Raw genomic sequence first — 16808 nt, forward strand, 5'->3', positions numbered from 1 at the left:
CTGAAATTCCCGAGAATTACCCCTGATCTAGTGTTTTGCTTATTGCCTTTTTATACCGTTTTAATCGCGTTACTGTTACCAAACAAACCCAACTTTGAATTGTCTTAGCTTGAAATTGAACCAATAGAACCATAGAGTAAAACTTGGTCTTCGTGGGATTCGACCCCTAAGTACTACTTCTTTGCTGTGCACTTGCAGTAGGAAAATAGGGTTTAAAACTCTGTGTATCACTGATGCCAAAGGTGCAAGTGCCTAAAAGAAAGGGAGAATTCAGGCCTATTAGTTTGTGTAATGTGGGTTATAAGATCATATCGAAGATTTTTTGTTTCCGGTTAAAAAAGATTTTGCCCTTGATTATTTCTGAAACACAATTGGCCTTTGTTTCTAGACGGTTAATTACAGATAATATTCTGGTGGCACAAGAGATGTTTCATGGTTTACAGACCAATAGGATGTGCAGTTCGGGATTTTTGGCTTTCAAAACGGATATGAGCAAGGCCTATGACCGAGTTGAATGGGATTTTTTGAAGGTGGTCTTAATAAGGCTCGGCTTTGATTCCAGATGGATCTCTTGGATAATGTGGTGTGTGAGTTCGGTTTCCTATCAGGTGTTGCTTAATGGTCAACCGCGTGGCTCCATTAGGCCAAAACGGGGCCTGCGATAGGGGGATCCTTTATCCCCTTATTTGTTTATTATGTGTACTGAGGTGTTGATTGCTAATATAAAAAAGGCAGAGAGGGAAGGAAAAATATTGGGCATTAAGATTGCCCGAGATTCTCGTCCTATTTCTCATTTGTTGTTCGCGGATGATAGTCTGTTTTTTTGTAAAATGGATGAAGAACAATGCTCAACGGTTATGGATGTCATAGGCAACTATGGTAAAGCATCCGGTCAGGAAGTTAATTTGGATAAATCATCGATTATGTTTGGTAAAAAAGTGCCTTCAGAGGTCAAGGACAAGGTAAAAACTGTCACTGGAATTTCCAATGAAGGGGGTATGTGCTCCTATTTGGGAATTCCTGAGAGCCTTGGAGGTTCGAGAGTACAAGTCTTCGGTTACGTTCGAGATAGGTTGAATGACCGGGTTAATGGTTGGACAGCAAAACTTTTATCTAAGGGAGGGAAGGAAGTTTTATTAAAGTCGGTGGCCTTGGCATNGCTGTGCACTTGCAGTAGGAAAATAGGGTTTAAAACTCTGTGTATCACTGATGCCAAAGGTGCAAGTGCCTAAAAGAAAGGGAGAATTCAGGCCTATTAGTTTGTGTAATGTGGGTTATAAGATCATATCGAAGATTTTTTGTTTCCGGTTAAAAAAGATTTTGCCCTTGATTATTTCTGAAACACAATTGGCCTTTGTTTCTAGACGGTTAATTACAGATAATATTCTGGTGGCACAAGAGATGTTTCATGGTTTACAGACCAATAGGATGTGCAGTTCGGGATTTTTGGCTTTCAAAACGGATATGAGCAAGGCCTATGACCGAGTTGAATGGGATTTTTTGAAGGTGGTCTTAATAAGGCTCGGCTTTGATTCCAGATGGATCTCTTGGATAATGTGGTGTGTGAGTTCGGTTTCCTATCAGGTGTTGCTTAATGGTCAACCGCGTGGCTCCATTAGGCCAAAACGGGGCCTGCGATAGGGGGATCCTTTATCCCCTTATTTGTTTATTATGTGTACTGAGGTGTTGATTGCTAATATAAAAAAGGCAGAGAGGGAAGGAAAAATATTGGGCATTAAGATTGCCCGAGATTCTCGTCCTATTTCTCATTTGTTGTTCGCGGATGATAGTCTGTTTTTTTGTAAAATGGATGAAGAACAATGCTCAACGGTTATGGATGTCATAGGCAACTATGGTAAAGCATCCGGTCAGGAAGTTAATTTGGATAAATCATCGATTATGTTTGGTAAAAAAGTGCCTTCAGAGGTCAAGGACAAGGTAAAAACTGTCACTGGAATTTCCAATGAAGGGGGTATGTGCTCCTATTTGGGAATTCCTGAGAGCCTTGGAGGTTCGAGAGTACAAGTCTTCGGTTACGTTCGAGATAGGTTGAATGACCGGGTTAATGGTTGGACAGCAAAACTTTTATCTAAGGGAGGGAAGGAAGTTTTATTAAAGTCGGTGGCCTTGGCATTTCCTACGCATGTCATGTCTTGCTTCAAACTTCCTCAAGGGTTAACATCCAAATTGACGAGTGCTATTTCCAATTTTTGGTGGAGTTCTGATGGGAAAGATTGGGGGCTCCACTGGGTGGCTTGGGATAAAATGTGTAAAGATAAATCTGAGGGAGGTCTGGGATTTCGGGATTTGGAGTTTTTTAATGATGCGTTATTGGCTAAATAGTATTGGCGTTTAATACAGTTTCCGAATTCTTTGTTTGCTCAAGTTTTTAGGAGTCGATATTTCAGGAACAAACGTCCGTTAATGGCAAAAAAACCTTATTCTCCCTCCTTTGGGTGGAGAAGCATTTTTTCAACTAAAAGTTTAGTGGAAAAAGGAGCCTGATGGACGATTGGCTCAGGGTTCAACATATGGGTTTGGCGTGATCCGTGGATCCCTGATCAACACCCTCGACCTGCAAATGGTAAGGGACAGCAACTTCACCCAAATTTAATGGTAAACCATTTGATTAATCCTCGGACTAAAGAATGACATTTACCTATACTTCAGGAATATATGGCTCCGGAGGATATTCAAACTATTCTTAGTTTGCCTATTAACAAGTCTTTTAGACCAGATCGATTGGTGTGGCATTATACACAATCGGGCCGGTATTCGGTTAAGTCAGGTTATAAGGTAGCTCAAGATATGAAGGCTTTAATTGAGTTTGGTCCCAATTTTAATGCCATGAAGGCTAAGGCTTGGGAACTTCTGGTACCACCTAAAATCAAACACTTCTTCTGGCAGATCGCTTCGGGTTCTCTTCTGGTGACGGTGCGATTAGCCTCCCGGGGAGTTAATTGTGACACGATATGCAAGAGATGTGACTTGGAGGAAGAGTCTATTAACCATACCTTATTTGAGTGTCCACATTCACGTCAAGTTTGGGAGAGGATTTTTGATGGACCTGATACGGATAAGTTCCCATTTGGTTCAATCTATTAAAATTTGGATTTTATATATGGCAAAGGTTTAGCACATATGGCTTTAGGCACTACTCATAGCTCGATTCCGTGGCTGGTCTGGTTCTTATGGAAGGATAGGAATAAAAAAGTTTTTCAAGGATTACAATCAGAGCCAATGGATACCATTAATCATGCTTTACGTGAACAATTGTGGTGGAAGGAATCCCAATTCACTGCAAGGGTTGACACCGTTTTGACGGATTCTTTGATTACGCCGGGGTTGTTAATTCATTGTCAGGTTGATGGCTCGTGGAAAGCCACAAAACCACATTCAGGGTTAGGATGGTGGTGTGGTGATGGTGAGAATCAGACTTTGGTAATGGGTGCCAAATGTCAACGTTGTAGTGCATCCCCACTTCATTCAGAGTTAGAAGCATTATTATGGGCGATGCAGTGTATCCGTTCCAGAGGGATTGATTACCGGAGATTCGAGACGGACTCTACAGAGTTATTAGTGATGGTGCAAGCTCCGGAGGAGTGGCCGGTTTTCTCAACGCTTCTGGAGGAGTTTTAGGTGCTTAGTGCCTCATTGCCTCCTTTCATCCTTATCAAGATCCCAAGGACGTCAAATGTGAAGGCTGGTTGCTTAGCTCGTTTTTCTAGAATGTTAGTTTCAGAATCATTTTTTGTAAACAATTTTCCTCCAGTTTGGACAACCAATCGATGAGTTTTATTTTAATTAATTAATGTGAGGTTGAAAAAAAAAGAATAAAAAATATATTCCATCCATATCAAAAATATGCTGAGGCCTGAGAGTATGTTTGTAATGTAATCAATCACAAAGAATTCAATTATGAGTTTGGCTCTTCAATTCTGAAGCTTCTGCTGAAAACAAAAAGGTCTTGTTCTTCGATAATTACATCTCAATTACATCTCCTGCAATTTTTCTGGAAATCATATTCTTCCATGAATGAATTGAAAGATGCAACTCATATCTAGTTTGGAATCTTGTCCTAAGCTACTCCAACTTCCTTCACTCTGAACAAACAACACATGCCAAAATGCAATGATGTGTAAGCTGTTTTATATAGACTATAGGATACAAGAGGAATGAATCATGTAAGCTGTTCGTTCATCATCATTTCATTACTAGTTGCTTTGGCTCACCATAGCTGCAATATTGTACTCTCAAGTCATCAGTTTTTTTTTTTTTTTGGTGATGAAGCTCGATGATAAGGCAAATCAAAAGGGTATTGAAATTGGCTACACCAGAAGAGGAATGAATGAGAGACACATGAACTGGAATTGATAAAGTGATGAGACAAACTTTGTACCTTCATGTTATTCCCTTTAATCTTCATGTGGTTTGCAACAACAACAAAAAACAACTGTTGATGGGGAGGGTGTCATGTGCAAATGATCATATCTGCAAGCAAAAGGACAGTGATCAAACTCAAATTTAGTCTATAGTCCATCCTAATATAGACACAACACCAGATATAGAGAGACAATAACCCTTACACACACGCATTGCACCACTCAATAATCATACATATATATATATATATATAATAGAGANAGAGAGAGAGAGAGAGAGAGAGAGAGAGAGAGAGAGCGAAACACATAAGCAAGCTACCCATAACTAGAAGAACATTAAAGACAGTGTAGTATGTCTTCTTTGAAATCAGAAAGATCTTAAAGCTATACAAATGAAATGATGGTATGGTATAGTAGATCATCAGTATACTACAAAGACGAAATCATACTAGTATTAATCTGCTTATAAATAAAACTTTGACGATGGCAGTAGGCAGTAGATTAAGATAAATATGAGATATCTCCGATGAAAGATATATCTCAGCTTTTTCCGGCTTATCATGCCGTGGTATCATATCCAATCTTTGATCAAACAAACAGCTTATCGCTAGCTGTCTCAATGACCCTTATTTATTGGTAATCAAAATGAACCCCCTTGTATCACGTGACCTATGCATATATATATATTTATTATTTCTTACTTTTCCAATCTCCAAATCTTTTTATTTTTGTATCCCAAATTCATAAGATAAAAACTTTTTGGAATATTCCAGAGAGATCAACTAAACAAAGGCTATTATTAAGATTAGTTAAATTAAAAAAAGTACGTAGGTACTTAAGTAACAAACCTGTGGAATTAGCCGTTTGAGAGAATCATTTTGATCCGAGAGGCTCCGCCATTGGCTCCAACAGAACAGTGCGAAATACCGTAAACAACCCCGATAGAAGAAGAAGGGTAAGCTGCACGCGCCACCTGGGGTCGTTTTAAATAAACTGTTGGAAAACCCCTCATCGTGGCCCCCTCCCTAGTAAATAAGTCGACTCTCCCCAAAAACAAACTCCACAACGCTCCAAACAAACCATTGTCACTCACTCACTCATCCATAAACCCCTTCTCTCTCTTCTCTTCTCTTCTCTCTCTCTCTGGTTTTTGGATCTGGCCGTTGATTTTTTTTTGTTTCCGGGACGACGATAATTTTTTTGTTTTTCCGTTGTTGCATGAACGAGGGTGATGGCTTCGGCATGTGTAAACAATGTTAGTGTTTCTCAGGAGTTTCCTACTACTACTTACGGATGTTTCAATCCACGAGCTTCTTTCAGCCGCGAGGACTCCATGGGCTCTGGATCCGCCGCATCTGACACTCAGAAGAAGCAGATTCCGCCGGAGGAAAAAGTAGCTGCCGATTTCGAGTTTCGGTTGGAGGAGGATCCTGTCGGAATCCTCCCCGCTGACGAGCTTTTCTCCGACGGTAAACTCGTCACGAAGCAGCAGCAACAGACGACGGTTGAGATCGGCGGCAGGTCGGAGATGGATAATAATAATAATATCTCCGGTGGTGGCGGCGGCGATAATTGCTCTTTTTCTCCAAAGGCACCACGGTGTTCGAGTAGGTGGAGAGACTTGTTAGGTCTCAAACGATTCTCTCACAACAGCAAAGCTCCGACTACTACTACTACTACTACTACTACTACTACGACGTCGTTTCCTTCGAATCCGAGATCGTCTACTTCTTCGTTGAAGCAATTCTTGCATCGGAGCTCTAGATCGTCGTCTTCGTCCGGATCCTCTTCTTCTTCTTCTTCTTCTTCTTCTTCAGATGCTTCGTTGCTCATGAGCCTTCCTCTTCTCAAAGATTCCGATTGCGAATCTCTCTCCTTATCCTCTTCTCGTATGTCTCTCTCCTCTTCCTCCTCCGGCCATGACCACGAAGATCTCCCCAGACTCTCTCTCGATGCAGAGCGACTGAACCATAACCACAACATCACCGCGAATCCATTTGCTCCCGCTCGTAGCCTAAACCCAAATCCACCGAGAATGAGGTTAGTGAACCATTCATCAGCAGGAACCGGAGGAGGGAGAGTGGGACGCAGCCCGATGCGACGTTCGGGAGGAGGAGACACAACAACATCTCACAGAGGAGTCTCTGTGGACAGTCCAAGACTAAACTCATCAGGTAAAATCGTGTTCCAGAGCCTGGAACGAAGCTCGAGCAGTCCAAGCAGCTTCAACGGTGGAACTAGCGGGTACAGACACAGAGGAATGGAGAGATCGTACAGCTCAAACGTGAGGGTGACGCCAGTTTTAAACGTTCCGGTTTGTTCAATCAGAGGTGGTTCAGTTGTCTCCGGTCAGTTTTTCACAAACGCCAATAACAACAATAACAGACCTTCTTCGTCTCATATCAATAGAGGTCGTAACTCAACGGATCGAATCTAACCTGGACCTTTTCCAAAAAATTAGGGAATAATAATTCATCAAAATGGTAACAACAACGACACAATCTTCTTGATGCAATGCAACAGTAGTAGTTGTAATCATCCGTTTTTTTTTTCTTTTTTGGGTTTGTTACTTGCAACAAATCTTATTATGATTATTATTAACAGAGCTTTTTTTATGAGATTAGTAAATCCAGTGTGTGTGTACTGTAAATAAAGAATCTGTCTGCCATTGGTTAAGTGTAATTGTTCTATGGGGTTTACTCTAGGGTTCATTTGCCATTAGACGCACAAAAAAATGGAATTGGAATCTCCTAATTGTTGTTTCTTCTGCTTTGGGGGATTGAGAGAGAGAGAGAGTGAGGTTGACGCGTAAAAGGAATGCGCGTGGGTCAGAGGATAACAGATACTTTTTATCTCATATGCTCTGTGTTTAGTTGCGCTCTCCCCACGTTGAAGCTTATCTAAGCTGTCTCTTTCATGTGATTTTTTTTTTAGATTGTAATTTTTTTTTTTTCCAATAGTTTTATTTTGTCGTTTTCTGAGTTTCGGAAATGATGCAGTGTTCAGAGACTTTAACCACACATTTCTTTCTCTATTTATTGTTTGTTGTTTTGTTAATCAAAAGGAAGGTTCGTTTAAGCATATTAATGTTGGATCTCTCATATTGGTCTACGGTTTGTTGTTTGAACCAGATCACATGTTTTTTGTGTCAGGATTTTTCACGATCTTTTTATTATGAATTATGGTACGTGAAATGTACGAAAGATTACATTATGAGTATTATTACTATTATTTAAGCCAAAATGATAGATTGGACAAGCAACAGAGATTGTACAAGTACAAGACTCCTAATAAGCTTCTTTCACCTGTCTCTATCCTCATCTGTTCTTGTGTACTTTTAGCTTCTTCTCTCTTTGGTCCCCTTTCTCCTCCTCTCATACTCTCACTTAAAACAACCCTTAACAGCATTATTGTTGTATAATTCTAAATCGAATTCCATTTTGAGGAAAAAGTGAATATATCCGTCTTGAAAGTTACATCTATGCTGCGACTAGAGTGTGCTAAGTTGCAACTAATGATTTGTAAAGTAGCGAACAAAAGAGATAAAGTAAGCTAGTTTTGTTGGGTTTAAAGACAAAAACTTTTGGCTGGCAGAGTTCCCGAAATGGGTTTAGGTTTGTGTGTTTTCGTACTCCTCCTACTCACAAACGGACCAGTTAGATTTCTGGTCAGAGGCTCGGTCTTCTATACTTTTCATTACTACAAGTAATTTACTTTTTCTTTTTTCTTCTATAATATCATCATTAACTTTTCTTATAAACATCCGCCTTACAAAACACACACACCCCATCACAATCGTCCACATAATAATAATGAAAAACATGGTCGTTATAGAAAGAAGATAATGGTTAACCAACCAACGAAAGAAATTTTGTGGCCCATACGAGAAAAGCTTTGTGATCAATAGAGAGAGAGAGAGAGAGATGTATCTATCTATATACACACACTTGGAAAAATAATCTAAAAGGAACTAGAAAAGAAAGCCTAGGAGATCCAATCATATAGGCTTCAATCACGTGACTAGCACAGAAGACACGTGACTCTCTGTTAACAAACACACACAAATACAAATAATATATACGGGTGGCATCCTCCTCCTCCTATCGATTTTGTCGTCAACCCACGTGACAAGATTTTTACAAAAAAAAAAACACTAGGATATTATTTTCTGTAAAGCTTTTTTTACCAGCAAAATCGATTTTTTAAAGAAATAAGCAACCCGACATATTCACTTAAAAATTCTGTTTTTTTCATGATTGGGTCGATGGACCCTGGTTCATCGAATTAGAGTTTGTAACGATACAAACAAAAGAAGAAGAAAAATATAATTTATTACTACTATAGTAAAAGAAAACAAATAAAAATGGAAAATTGGGGGTATTCGAAATTACAAAAAAAAGCCCACTAGAGAAGCCCAATAACACCAAAACGATGAGCAAACTGCAAACTTGTTGTACATAACTTAAAAAAAAAAAAAAAAAAAAAAACTCATCACCTCTTTGATTCTCTCTGCTACCAAACCCGAAGCAGTAAGCACTAAAAGCAGAGAAAGACAAGAGTAGTGTGTGTGTTTTGGTCATAAACTCATAATGAAGTTTCCGAGGATGTTTTGTCTGGTCATATAAGAAAAACAGAAGTGAGATAAAATAATGAACCAACCAGTGGAGTAGTACTATAGATATATGAAGACGATGATGTAGTGAAATTAATTAAATTTGACCTAGGGTGGTGGAGGAGGAGTTGGCAGAGAGCATGTGATCGATGTGATCGATACGCCTTTGAATAGATTTAAGGACAAGATTAAGCGACGAAACTCTTTGTTTGACGCTTGTGATTCTCGATGCGTGTTGTACTATAAACGGCAACGGAGCGTTCTCCAGCAATTGATCTAGCTCTGTGTTTTAATATATTCACACAAAATCATCAATTTGGAATCATGGTTAAGCAACTCGATCGAAGCAATTGAAAATTAAATTTTGTGAATCATTCGGATTTCATGGATCGATTGATTCAAAAAACACCGACGGAACCGGTGTTTAAGTTGTACCTTGGATTAAGCGATCGAGGGAAGCGGAGAGTTTGTCTTGGCTATTGAGCGTATCGAGAGCTTTAGAGTCAAAGTCTTTGATGACTGACTCCAGCATCGCTGATAAGCCTCCAGCCATTGCTTCTCCTCCACCGCCTTCTACGGCGGTGGAGCTTGTAGTAGTCATCGCATCAGCTGAATCGCGGCGGTCCGATTCTGGTTCCTGCTCCATTTCCCGGCGAGGTTTTTTTTGTTTGGGAACTTCTAAGATACTTTTTTATTAAAGGGAATAATGACGATAATATCCCTGAGAAGTTTAACTATTTTCAATTAAAAGGTTTTTATTTTTAGGGTTTTCAATATGTTTGTTGTATATATATTGGCTTGTTTTTAACAAGGCCTTCTCTTTCTCTGATTCGATCCACAGCGACAAGAAGATGAGAGCCAAGGTTTGTATTTCTCTCCTTATTTCCTTCTAAATCTTTCGTTACTATTCGTTAGGTTGCCTTTGATCTGCTAGGGTTTATGTTTTCTCTCTTCTATCTTTTGAGCATTGTTAGGAATTTGTAAAATTGCTGTGTATAGCGAATCACTCTAGTGAGATTTTGAACCTTGCTTAGATGTAGGTTGGTAGCACACCAAACTTTACTTATTTGTTAGGATTCGATTGTGATTTTGTATTCATGGAAAAAAAAAATGTTGGGAATTTTTTAACCAAGTTCGGTTCTTGTCTGGAAATGTATGAGATTTTTGGTTTGTTACTGTTGAATTTTGAGTTTCTCAACCTTGATCCCCCTACTAATATGCAAATTTTTATGGTTGATTTGATCTCTTTTGGTCAATGTAGAAGCCAATTATGCTCCCTAATTTATATATATGTGCATAATTTGGTTTTAATAATAAACGGTTTTTGCTACTTTGATTTGCAGTGGAAGAAGAAGCGCATGAGGAGGCTTAAGAGGAAGAGACGAAAGATGAGACAGCGATCTAAGTAGTAGTTGTCTTCTCCTTCCAAGACATCATCATCAGACTCTGTTTCTTGCTTCTCTCAAAACATTCTTCTTCATTTTGTTTCCCATTTATGTTTCAAGACTATTGTTTAAGATTTTAGTGAATGATAATTTCAGACTTTTCCTGCTTCATCAACATCTTACTCCTACTCTTAAGCTTTTACGATTCTTTCTCTTCATTTAGTTTGCAGTCGGATCTTTCATCTGTTAAAGAGTCTTATTGATCTGTGGTGGTTCTACAACTGAAGCTTACATAAATCATCGTCCTCATAAAAATGTTACGAACAGTGAAAAAATAATGTATACTAAAAAGTTTAGTAAAGAACAAAAAAAAAAGAGCCTCATGGTTGTTCTTCTCCTAACCCATCAATCTAAATTGAACTGCATCACAATCCTATCTACTGCATTCTGTCCCACAACCTTACGCGATCGCAGCTCCTCAAGAACTTCCTTGGCCAGCTCCAATTCATCCTCATGAGCTATCCCTTCCACAATGATCGCATACGTTGTCTCATTCGGCATTCTCTTCTTCTCAACCATCATCTCAAACACCTCCATTGCCAAATCTGTCCTCCTTGTCTTGCACAACCCTAGTATCATCGCGTTAAAGTTATCTACTGAAGGTTTATATTTCTCACTCTCCTCCATTATCGACAGTACCTCCATAGCTCCTGTATACATCCCTTCCAGACATAGCCCTCTTATCAGAGACGAGTAGGTGTGCGAATCAGGATCAAACCCGCACCTAGTCATCTCGTACAAGAGCTGAAACGCTGCAAAGGTGTTACCTTTCCTGCACAGGCTCGTGATTACGCTCTTGTAGAAATCGTGCGTACAGCATTTCTGCTTGTTGCTTAAGCTCTGTATTATGTAGAAAGCTTCCTGCACCTTGTTGTTATGCTCACATAAAGAACCTATGGCGTTGTAGGTTCCTTCGTTGGGTCTACAACGCCTGTAAATCATCTCATCTAGACATTTCACCACAAGATCAACCTTCCCTTCCTTGCACAGACGGGCTATGACCGGGTTATAGCTCGTGGCAGTGACTCTAAACTGATGATTTCCTATACTCATCTCCTTCAAAACTTCCATTGCCTGCTCTGTTCTTCCATGTAAAGCTAACGAATTGATCAGTATGTTATAGGTAACCACAGAAGGAGCTCGATCTCCACCGTCCATCTCAGCCAAGAGCGAATTTGCTTCCTCCCACCTCCCATCACAGCACAAACACCTCAACAAAATGTTATAGCTAACAACATTAGCCTTAAACCCTTTAGCAGGTAACTCCCTAAAGAGCTTCATCGCATCGTCTGTTCTCCCTTCCTTAGAGAAACCAGTCAAGAGCACATTATAGCTAACCAAATTGGGTTCACCGCCTTTGGCAATGATCTCATCTAAGAGCTTGACAGCTTGGTCAGTTCCTCGCTCTTTATAAGCAGCCTCAAGCAAGAAGGAATAAGTAAAAGCATTAGGAGCTAAACCTTTCTGCATCAACCTCTCCACAAACTGCAAGCTTTGGTTCAAGCTTCCGAGCATACAAAGACCACGAACCAAGGCATTGTAAGTAACGGTATTGGAAGGGTAACCATGATCCTCCATCTTCTCAACGAGCTGCATCGCGTAACCAACGTTACCTTTCTTACAAAGCTGGTTAACCAGATAAGTGTAAGCAGAGGCATCGGGTATAATCCCGGAGCTAACCATAAGCTCAATGACACGAATAGCTTTCTTCAATCTATTGGCTTTGCAGAGATCGTACAAGAGCTGAGTAGAATGAGCTACATTGGGTTTACGCCCTTGCGTGACTAAACACTCGAGATGAGCGAAAGAATCGCTCAAACTCGGTTCGTCGCTTCTCGGGTCGTCAGAAAAGGACCCGGAACTGGAATCGGGTTTCCAACTGGATCCGGTAATGGTAAAGGCGGAGTCTTTAGGGGATAACGTAATATGTGTGGAAGCTAAAACCCTAGCGACACCTTTATTGACACAAGAGAAGTGGAGGAAACCGGTGGGGATGTGGGAAACAAAACCTAGGGCTTTTCTCGGCATCGAAGATTCCGGTGATGGATTCGCCGCCATGGATAAGACTGAGTTTAATAGAGTCGACATGGCTGCTTTATAATTAATCGGACAGCAATCAGAAAACTGAAAGATAAGAAATGGAAGAAGATTTCGGAACCCAGACAAGGGTAAGGATCATTATGTACTTTTTTCCCACTCTAATCCGAAATCAAATTTGGTCGAAGTCTTTGAGTTCTTTCTTTTTTACATCCGAACCGAAAGGTTCTCTCTTTTCCTCCGCCTCTGTTTGTTTATCCATCCACGCGACTAAACCTGCGCGTAGACAACACGCTCTTTTTGCCTAAACGAGAGAGAAAGCTCCAGCGTGGGAAGATGATGATACGAAGTAGAAGAACAAACGAATTCATTACTAAAGAGTATAATGATAACTCTAAATGTTTATTTGGTAAAACAGAGAACGAGGAAAAAAGGAAAGAGAATTATCAAAAAAACATTAACAAGGTTTCAAAACACAAGGAGATCAACTAAGCGAAAGACAGAAACACAAACAAAAAACATCGGCTAAAGAGGAGTTTTGCAAAGCTAAAAGACTTTTTCTCTGTACAGAGAGACCAAACTTTTTCTCTGCTGCTTTTTTTTACCTATAAGACACAAAAACAGTCTTGTCCATTTGAAGCACGAATAGATACTTTGATACCATTCTCACTTCTTGCGGGTATCTGCGCAGNAAGCAGAGGCATCGGGTATAATCCCGGAGCTAACCATAAGCTCAATGACACGAATAGCTTTCTTCAATCTATTGNAACCTAATAAGACTGGCTCGGTTTTCTGGCTTCCGTGCATAGACCCTTTAATAAACTCCAAAAGTATTCTCTTCTGCTGCTCATCAATGTGTGGGAAACTTGCACGTAGAAGCTCTATTGGCATTTCGCGGGCAATAGCTTGTGTAGCTGCATCAGATATCTCCGTGGCAAAATGCGGTGGCAATTGTGAATTCAAACTCTGCATGATGCTCTCGTATTTGCTTATGCAGTACTTCATCACCAGATTAAAGAACTCGTTAAAGGAAGCGCGCCATAGAGCCATGACTGCGTTGTTGAAATTATTTTCCCTGGTAAGTTCGGCAGCTCTGTCGAGTATTGATTTCAGTACCGTGGAAGCTCCGTCTCCAACCGGGCTGCCTAAGGGACGGAGCGGTGGCTGCTCAGAAGAACAAGACACCGCTGCTAGACACACGCTTACTGATCCTAACTCCATGTTGTTAATGCACAGGTTTATAACTTTCGCAAGCTTGTTTGTGGTTTTGGTGATATCGGCGTCAGATGAGAGGACTCCAAACAATGACCTTAAATGACGGAAAATGGCCATGCAAACTATCCGCATTAGGTCGCTGCCAGGGAAAATAAGCTGAAGATACCTTGTCAGTAGTTTCCGACCCTTTGGAAGAGAGACAATCCTTAGAAAGAGAAAATCATCATGAGACCGGCTTTCCCCATTCTTGGCAAGAGGATCAGCGAGCTGAAGTGAATCTGCGAGGCTCTCCAACAAAGATTGCCGTCTTTGTTTCAACTGGTGTCCTCCGTCCGGGAGTTGGTTAAACTCTAAGTAACGATCTATATCATCAACTTCAAGGAGGAGACAAAGACCATCCTCAATGTACACTCTAGCTGCAAGCATCGGTTCTTGATCAAGGGGCTTATCGGTAGCTTTATGCTCCGCATTACCAGGTTTAGTTGAATTTGGAGGGTCCATTTCAAGAAGTGGACGAGGCCTGCGGATTGAAGAGAAAGGAACCCTACCAAGAGCATCAACCTGAAGAAAAGCATGGGGCTCGTTGTTTGTCCGTGCACGCTGTTGGAGGTCCCTCAAATGATTTGGACAAAAATGATGTTTCAGTTTTGCACCCGCAGATTTCTTAGCAAGACAGGCTTGATGATAGTAATCATCAACGTAAGGATCATTGCTGTGTGTAGCAACAAGCTGCATTCTCAGTATATTCTCTATCTCATCAGCTGACATATATTTAGATCGGAACGGAGGCCACCCACTATATCTTCTCTGAACGCCACCATCATAACCCTGTTGGTGAAAACGCATGTTCTGTCTGTTCCCATGACCTGATCCTGGTCTTGCTTCCCTTGGATCAACAAACCCAAGGGTTCCATCATAATTTCCAGAGGATGATGATCGAGAAAGATGGGAGTTAAATAACTGAGGCTGTCCTCCAGACATATGCCCAAGAGGATGCTGCATCGGATGTGGTAACCTATTCTGAGAACCCTGCATCTGTGGAGGCATCAAACCGTTTTGATGAGGCGGCTGTTGTAGCATCGCATTATTCATGATACCGGAACCATCCCCAGGATGAATATTTTGACGATTCATCCATTGACCTGGAGGGCGATTATTTAGAGGAAGAGCAGGACGAAACTGAGGCATGTTTCCAGCATGCTGCGGTGATCCATGATGCATGCCAGGCAACTGAGGCTGCAAAGTTGGAAAAGAAGAGAAGTTTGGGGATCCCATTGGAGGCCCACCAGAATGATATGGTATATTAGGGTGTCCTAACCGCTGATCTGGTGATATGCTGCCTGGAGGAGGGAATGAAACAAAAGATGACTTCGGGACAAGAATTGGTTCGCTGGGTAGCTGTTGTTGATTATGGACTTGATGCAGGTGACGCTGTGGTTCCGGATACAATGTTGTTCTGTCAGGATTTCTCTGCTCAACAAGGTCCCGAGATGAAAAAGGCTGTGCTGACCACACCTTGTCATCTTTAATGGCATCAGAGTCCAGTATTTTCCGGCCGTACCAATTTGGCAACTCCTCCCCATGGGTCCACTCAGCAGCTAAAGGATCTGAGGAAAAAACCACTGAAATGTTAAGCCACAAACTAAAGCCTTGCTTGCAAGACAGATGGAAAACCATGGAAATGAATTAAGAAACAGGGACAGGTCGTTCAAACATATGAATTAAGAGAATGGAATTAAAAACAGCTCACTCGAAATCATAAAGTTAAAAGTAAACTGAAAGACATAGAATTGAGATATAAAAACTATAATCTCCTAAACCTTAAATTATGTACATGGAGAACTAAGAAATGCTATCATATATTAAATCAATGTGAATACACAAAATTGAATTAGTCAAGTATTCTTTCACAACATTAATGCAGATAGGAACTCACTCTGTATTGATCGCCTATCAGTGATTGGCCCCGTGTTTCTATAGACATCAGGCTCCCTATTCAACTGTAACAGCGAAGATAAAAATTCTCAGGTCACAAGCTTCTTCAAAGCAATCCTACCAATTTGAAAATAGAACGATACAGAAAAAGGAAGTATAGAATGCAGGTGTGATCACATATCATACGTATTAACGCTAACTAACCTTTGAAAAAGTACTAGCAAGATCATCAACGTTGGACAGAGATCTAGAATTTTCAACCTGCAAAAATTGGGGAGAAATCGTATGTCACTCCACTAAAATAAAACCAGAAACTAAAAATCTAAGAAAAGCTTCTTTATCTCTGGAGAGTTCCTCATGCTTCCATACAAAGAGTGAAGCTAGCTAAGAGGAAATAAGGTGAGATTTTTCACCTCTTCCTTATCAAATGAGAAGTCATCCCCTAATCCAGTGAAAGATAAAATCTCATCTTCCTCTTCCAATCCACCAAGCTCAACCTCCTCGACAACATCGTTCCCAAAAAAGGCATACTGAGATGCATCAAACATTGTATTACCTGTACAAAAGAAACCTTCAATTAGTCAAAGCCTGAACCAGAGATGAAACTATGAGAGTCTGATGTTCTTTCTCTGTCAGAGAGAATCTCAACATGTGTAACATATAGTTTCACCCAAAAAGACACAAGAGAATGCACACGAAAGATATAGCAACCAACCCTTAATCTTATTCTTCTTCGTATGATTGAAACCAAAGAAAATTTATGAGGTAGGAGGTCTAACGAATCAACTAAGAAGCAATTCAAGTTTGATTCACTACTACAGAGTTGAAAGAAGTAAATCAAACTAGATCCAGATTCAAACAAACAAAAATAAATCTGGAGAACAAGAAATCGAATTCAAAAGAGAAGAATCAAAACAAAATCGAGGAAAAAGGAGAAGAAAGAAACCTGTAGGATTATCTCCAAATTTCTTAAGATCGTCGGTTACTGGAGCATGATTTATACTACTCCCAATTCCAAAAGCGTCCATAATCGCGCTACCAAGGAAACCAACTAATCTACCAAAAACCCTAATTAACTGCTTTCAAACACTGAAGAATCAGATTGTAAAAACAAGGATTCTATCGGAGAGAATCGATTCCTAAGCGATACACGCTACCCTAATTACCAGAAGAAGAAAAAAA

At 40.3% G+C, this 16808-nt stretch overlaps 5 protein-coding genes and 1 long non-coding RNA gene across 6 annotated transcripts; 2 read left to right on the forward strand and 4 right to left on the reverse strand.

The window, feature by feature from the left end:
- On the forward strand, positions 831 to 1232 carry LOC104705074. The gene has a single exon (XM_010421065.1). It carries the CDS (start codon positions 831 to 833, stop codon positions 1230 to 1232), a length of 402 nt encoding a protein of 133 aa, XP_010419367.1.
- LOC104703249 lies at positions 4147 to 4963 on the reverse strand. The gene is made up of 3 exons (XR_002032679.1): positions 4832 to 4963; positions 4400 to 4491; positions 4147 to 4328 (listed from the first exon to the last, which is right to left on the reverse strand). It is a non-coding gene; the product is annotated as an uncharacterized LOC104703249 (long non-coding RNA).
- On the forward strand, positions 5313 to 7941 carry LOC104703250 (putative protein TPRXL). Its single transcript, XM_010419220.2, has one exon. It carries the CDS (start codon positions 5614 to 5616, stop codon positions 6817 to 6819), a length of 1206 nt encoding a protein of 401 aa, XP_010417522.1. The 5' UTR covers positions 5313 to 5613; the 3' UTR covers positions 6820 to 7941.
- Positions 8736 to 9857, reverse strand: LOC104703252. Its single transcript, XM_010419222.2, has 3 exons — positions 9430 to 9857; positions 9103 to 9276; positions 8736 to 8995 (listed from the first exon to the last, which is right to left on the reverse strand). The coding sequence occupies exons 1-3, from the start codon at positions 9638 to 9640 to the stop codon at positions 8967 to 8969; spliced, it is 414 nt and encodes a 137-aa protein (XP_010417524.1). The 5' UTR covers positions 9641 to 9857; the 3' UTR covers positions 8736 to 8966.
- LOC104703251 (pentatricopeptide repeat-containing protein At1g79080, chloroplastic-like) lies at positions 10514 to 12705 on the reverse strand. The gene has a single exon (XM_010419221.2). It carries the CDS (start codon positions 12525 to 12527, stop codon positions 10785 to 10787), a length of 1743 nt encoding a protein of 580 aa, XP_010417523.1. The 5' UTR covers positions 12528 to 12705; the 3' UTR covers positions 10514 to 10784.
- On the reverse strand, positions 13143 to 16802 carry LOC104705075 (protein PAT1 homolog 1). The gene is made up of 5 exons (XM_010421066.1): positions 16573 to 16802; positions 16040 to 16182; positions 15831 to 15887; positions 15628 to 15691; positions 13143 to 15298 (listed from the first exon to the last, which is right to left on the reverse strand). The coding sequence occupies exons 1-5, from the start codon at positions 16652 to 16654 to the stop codon at positions 13143 to 13145; spliced, it is 2502 nt and encodes an 833-aa protein (XP_010419368.1). The 5' UTR covers positions 16655 to 16802.

Source organism: Camelina sativa, chromosome 7, assembly GCF_000633955.1.
Source record: "Camelina sativa cultivar DH55 chromosome 7, Cs, whole genome shotgun sequence".
In the NCBI taxonomy this organism is placed as follows: domain Eukaryota; kingdom Viridiplantae; phylum Streptophyta; class Magnoliopsida; order Brassicales; family Brassicaceae; genus Camelina; species Camelina sativa.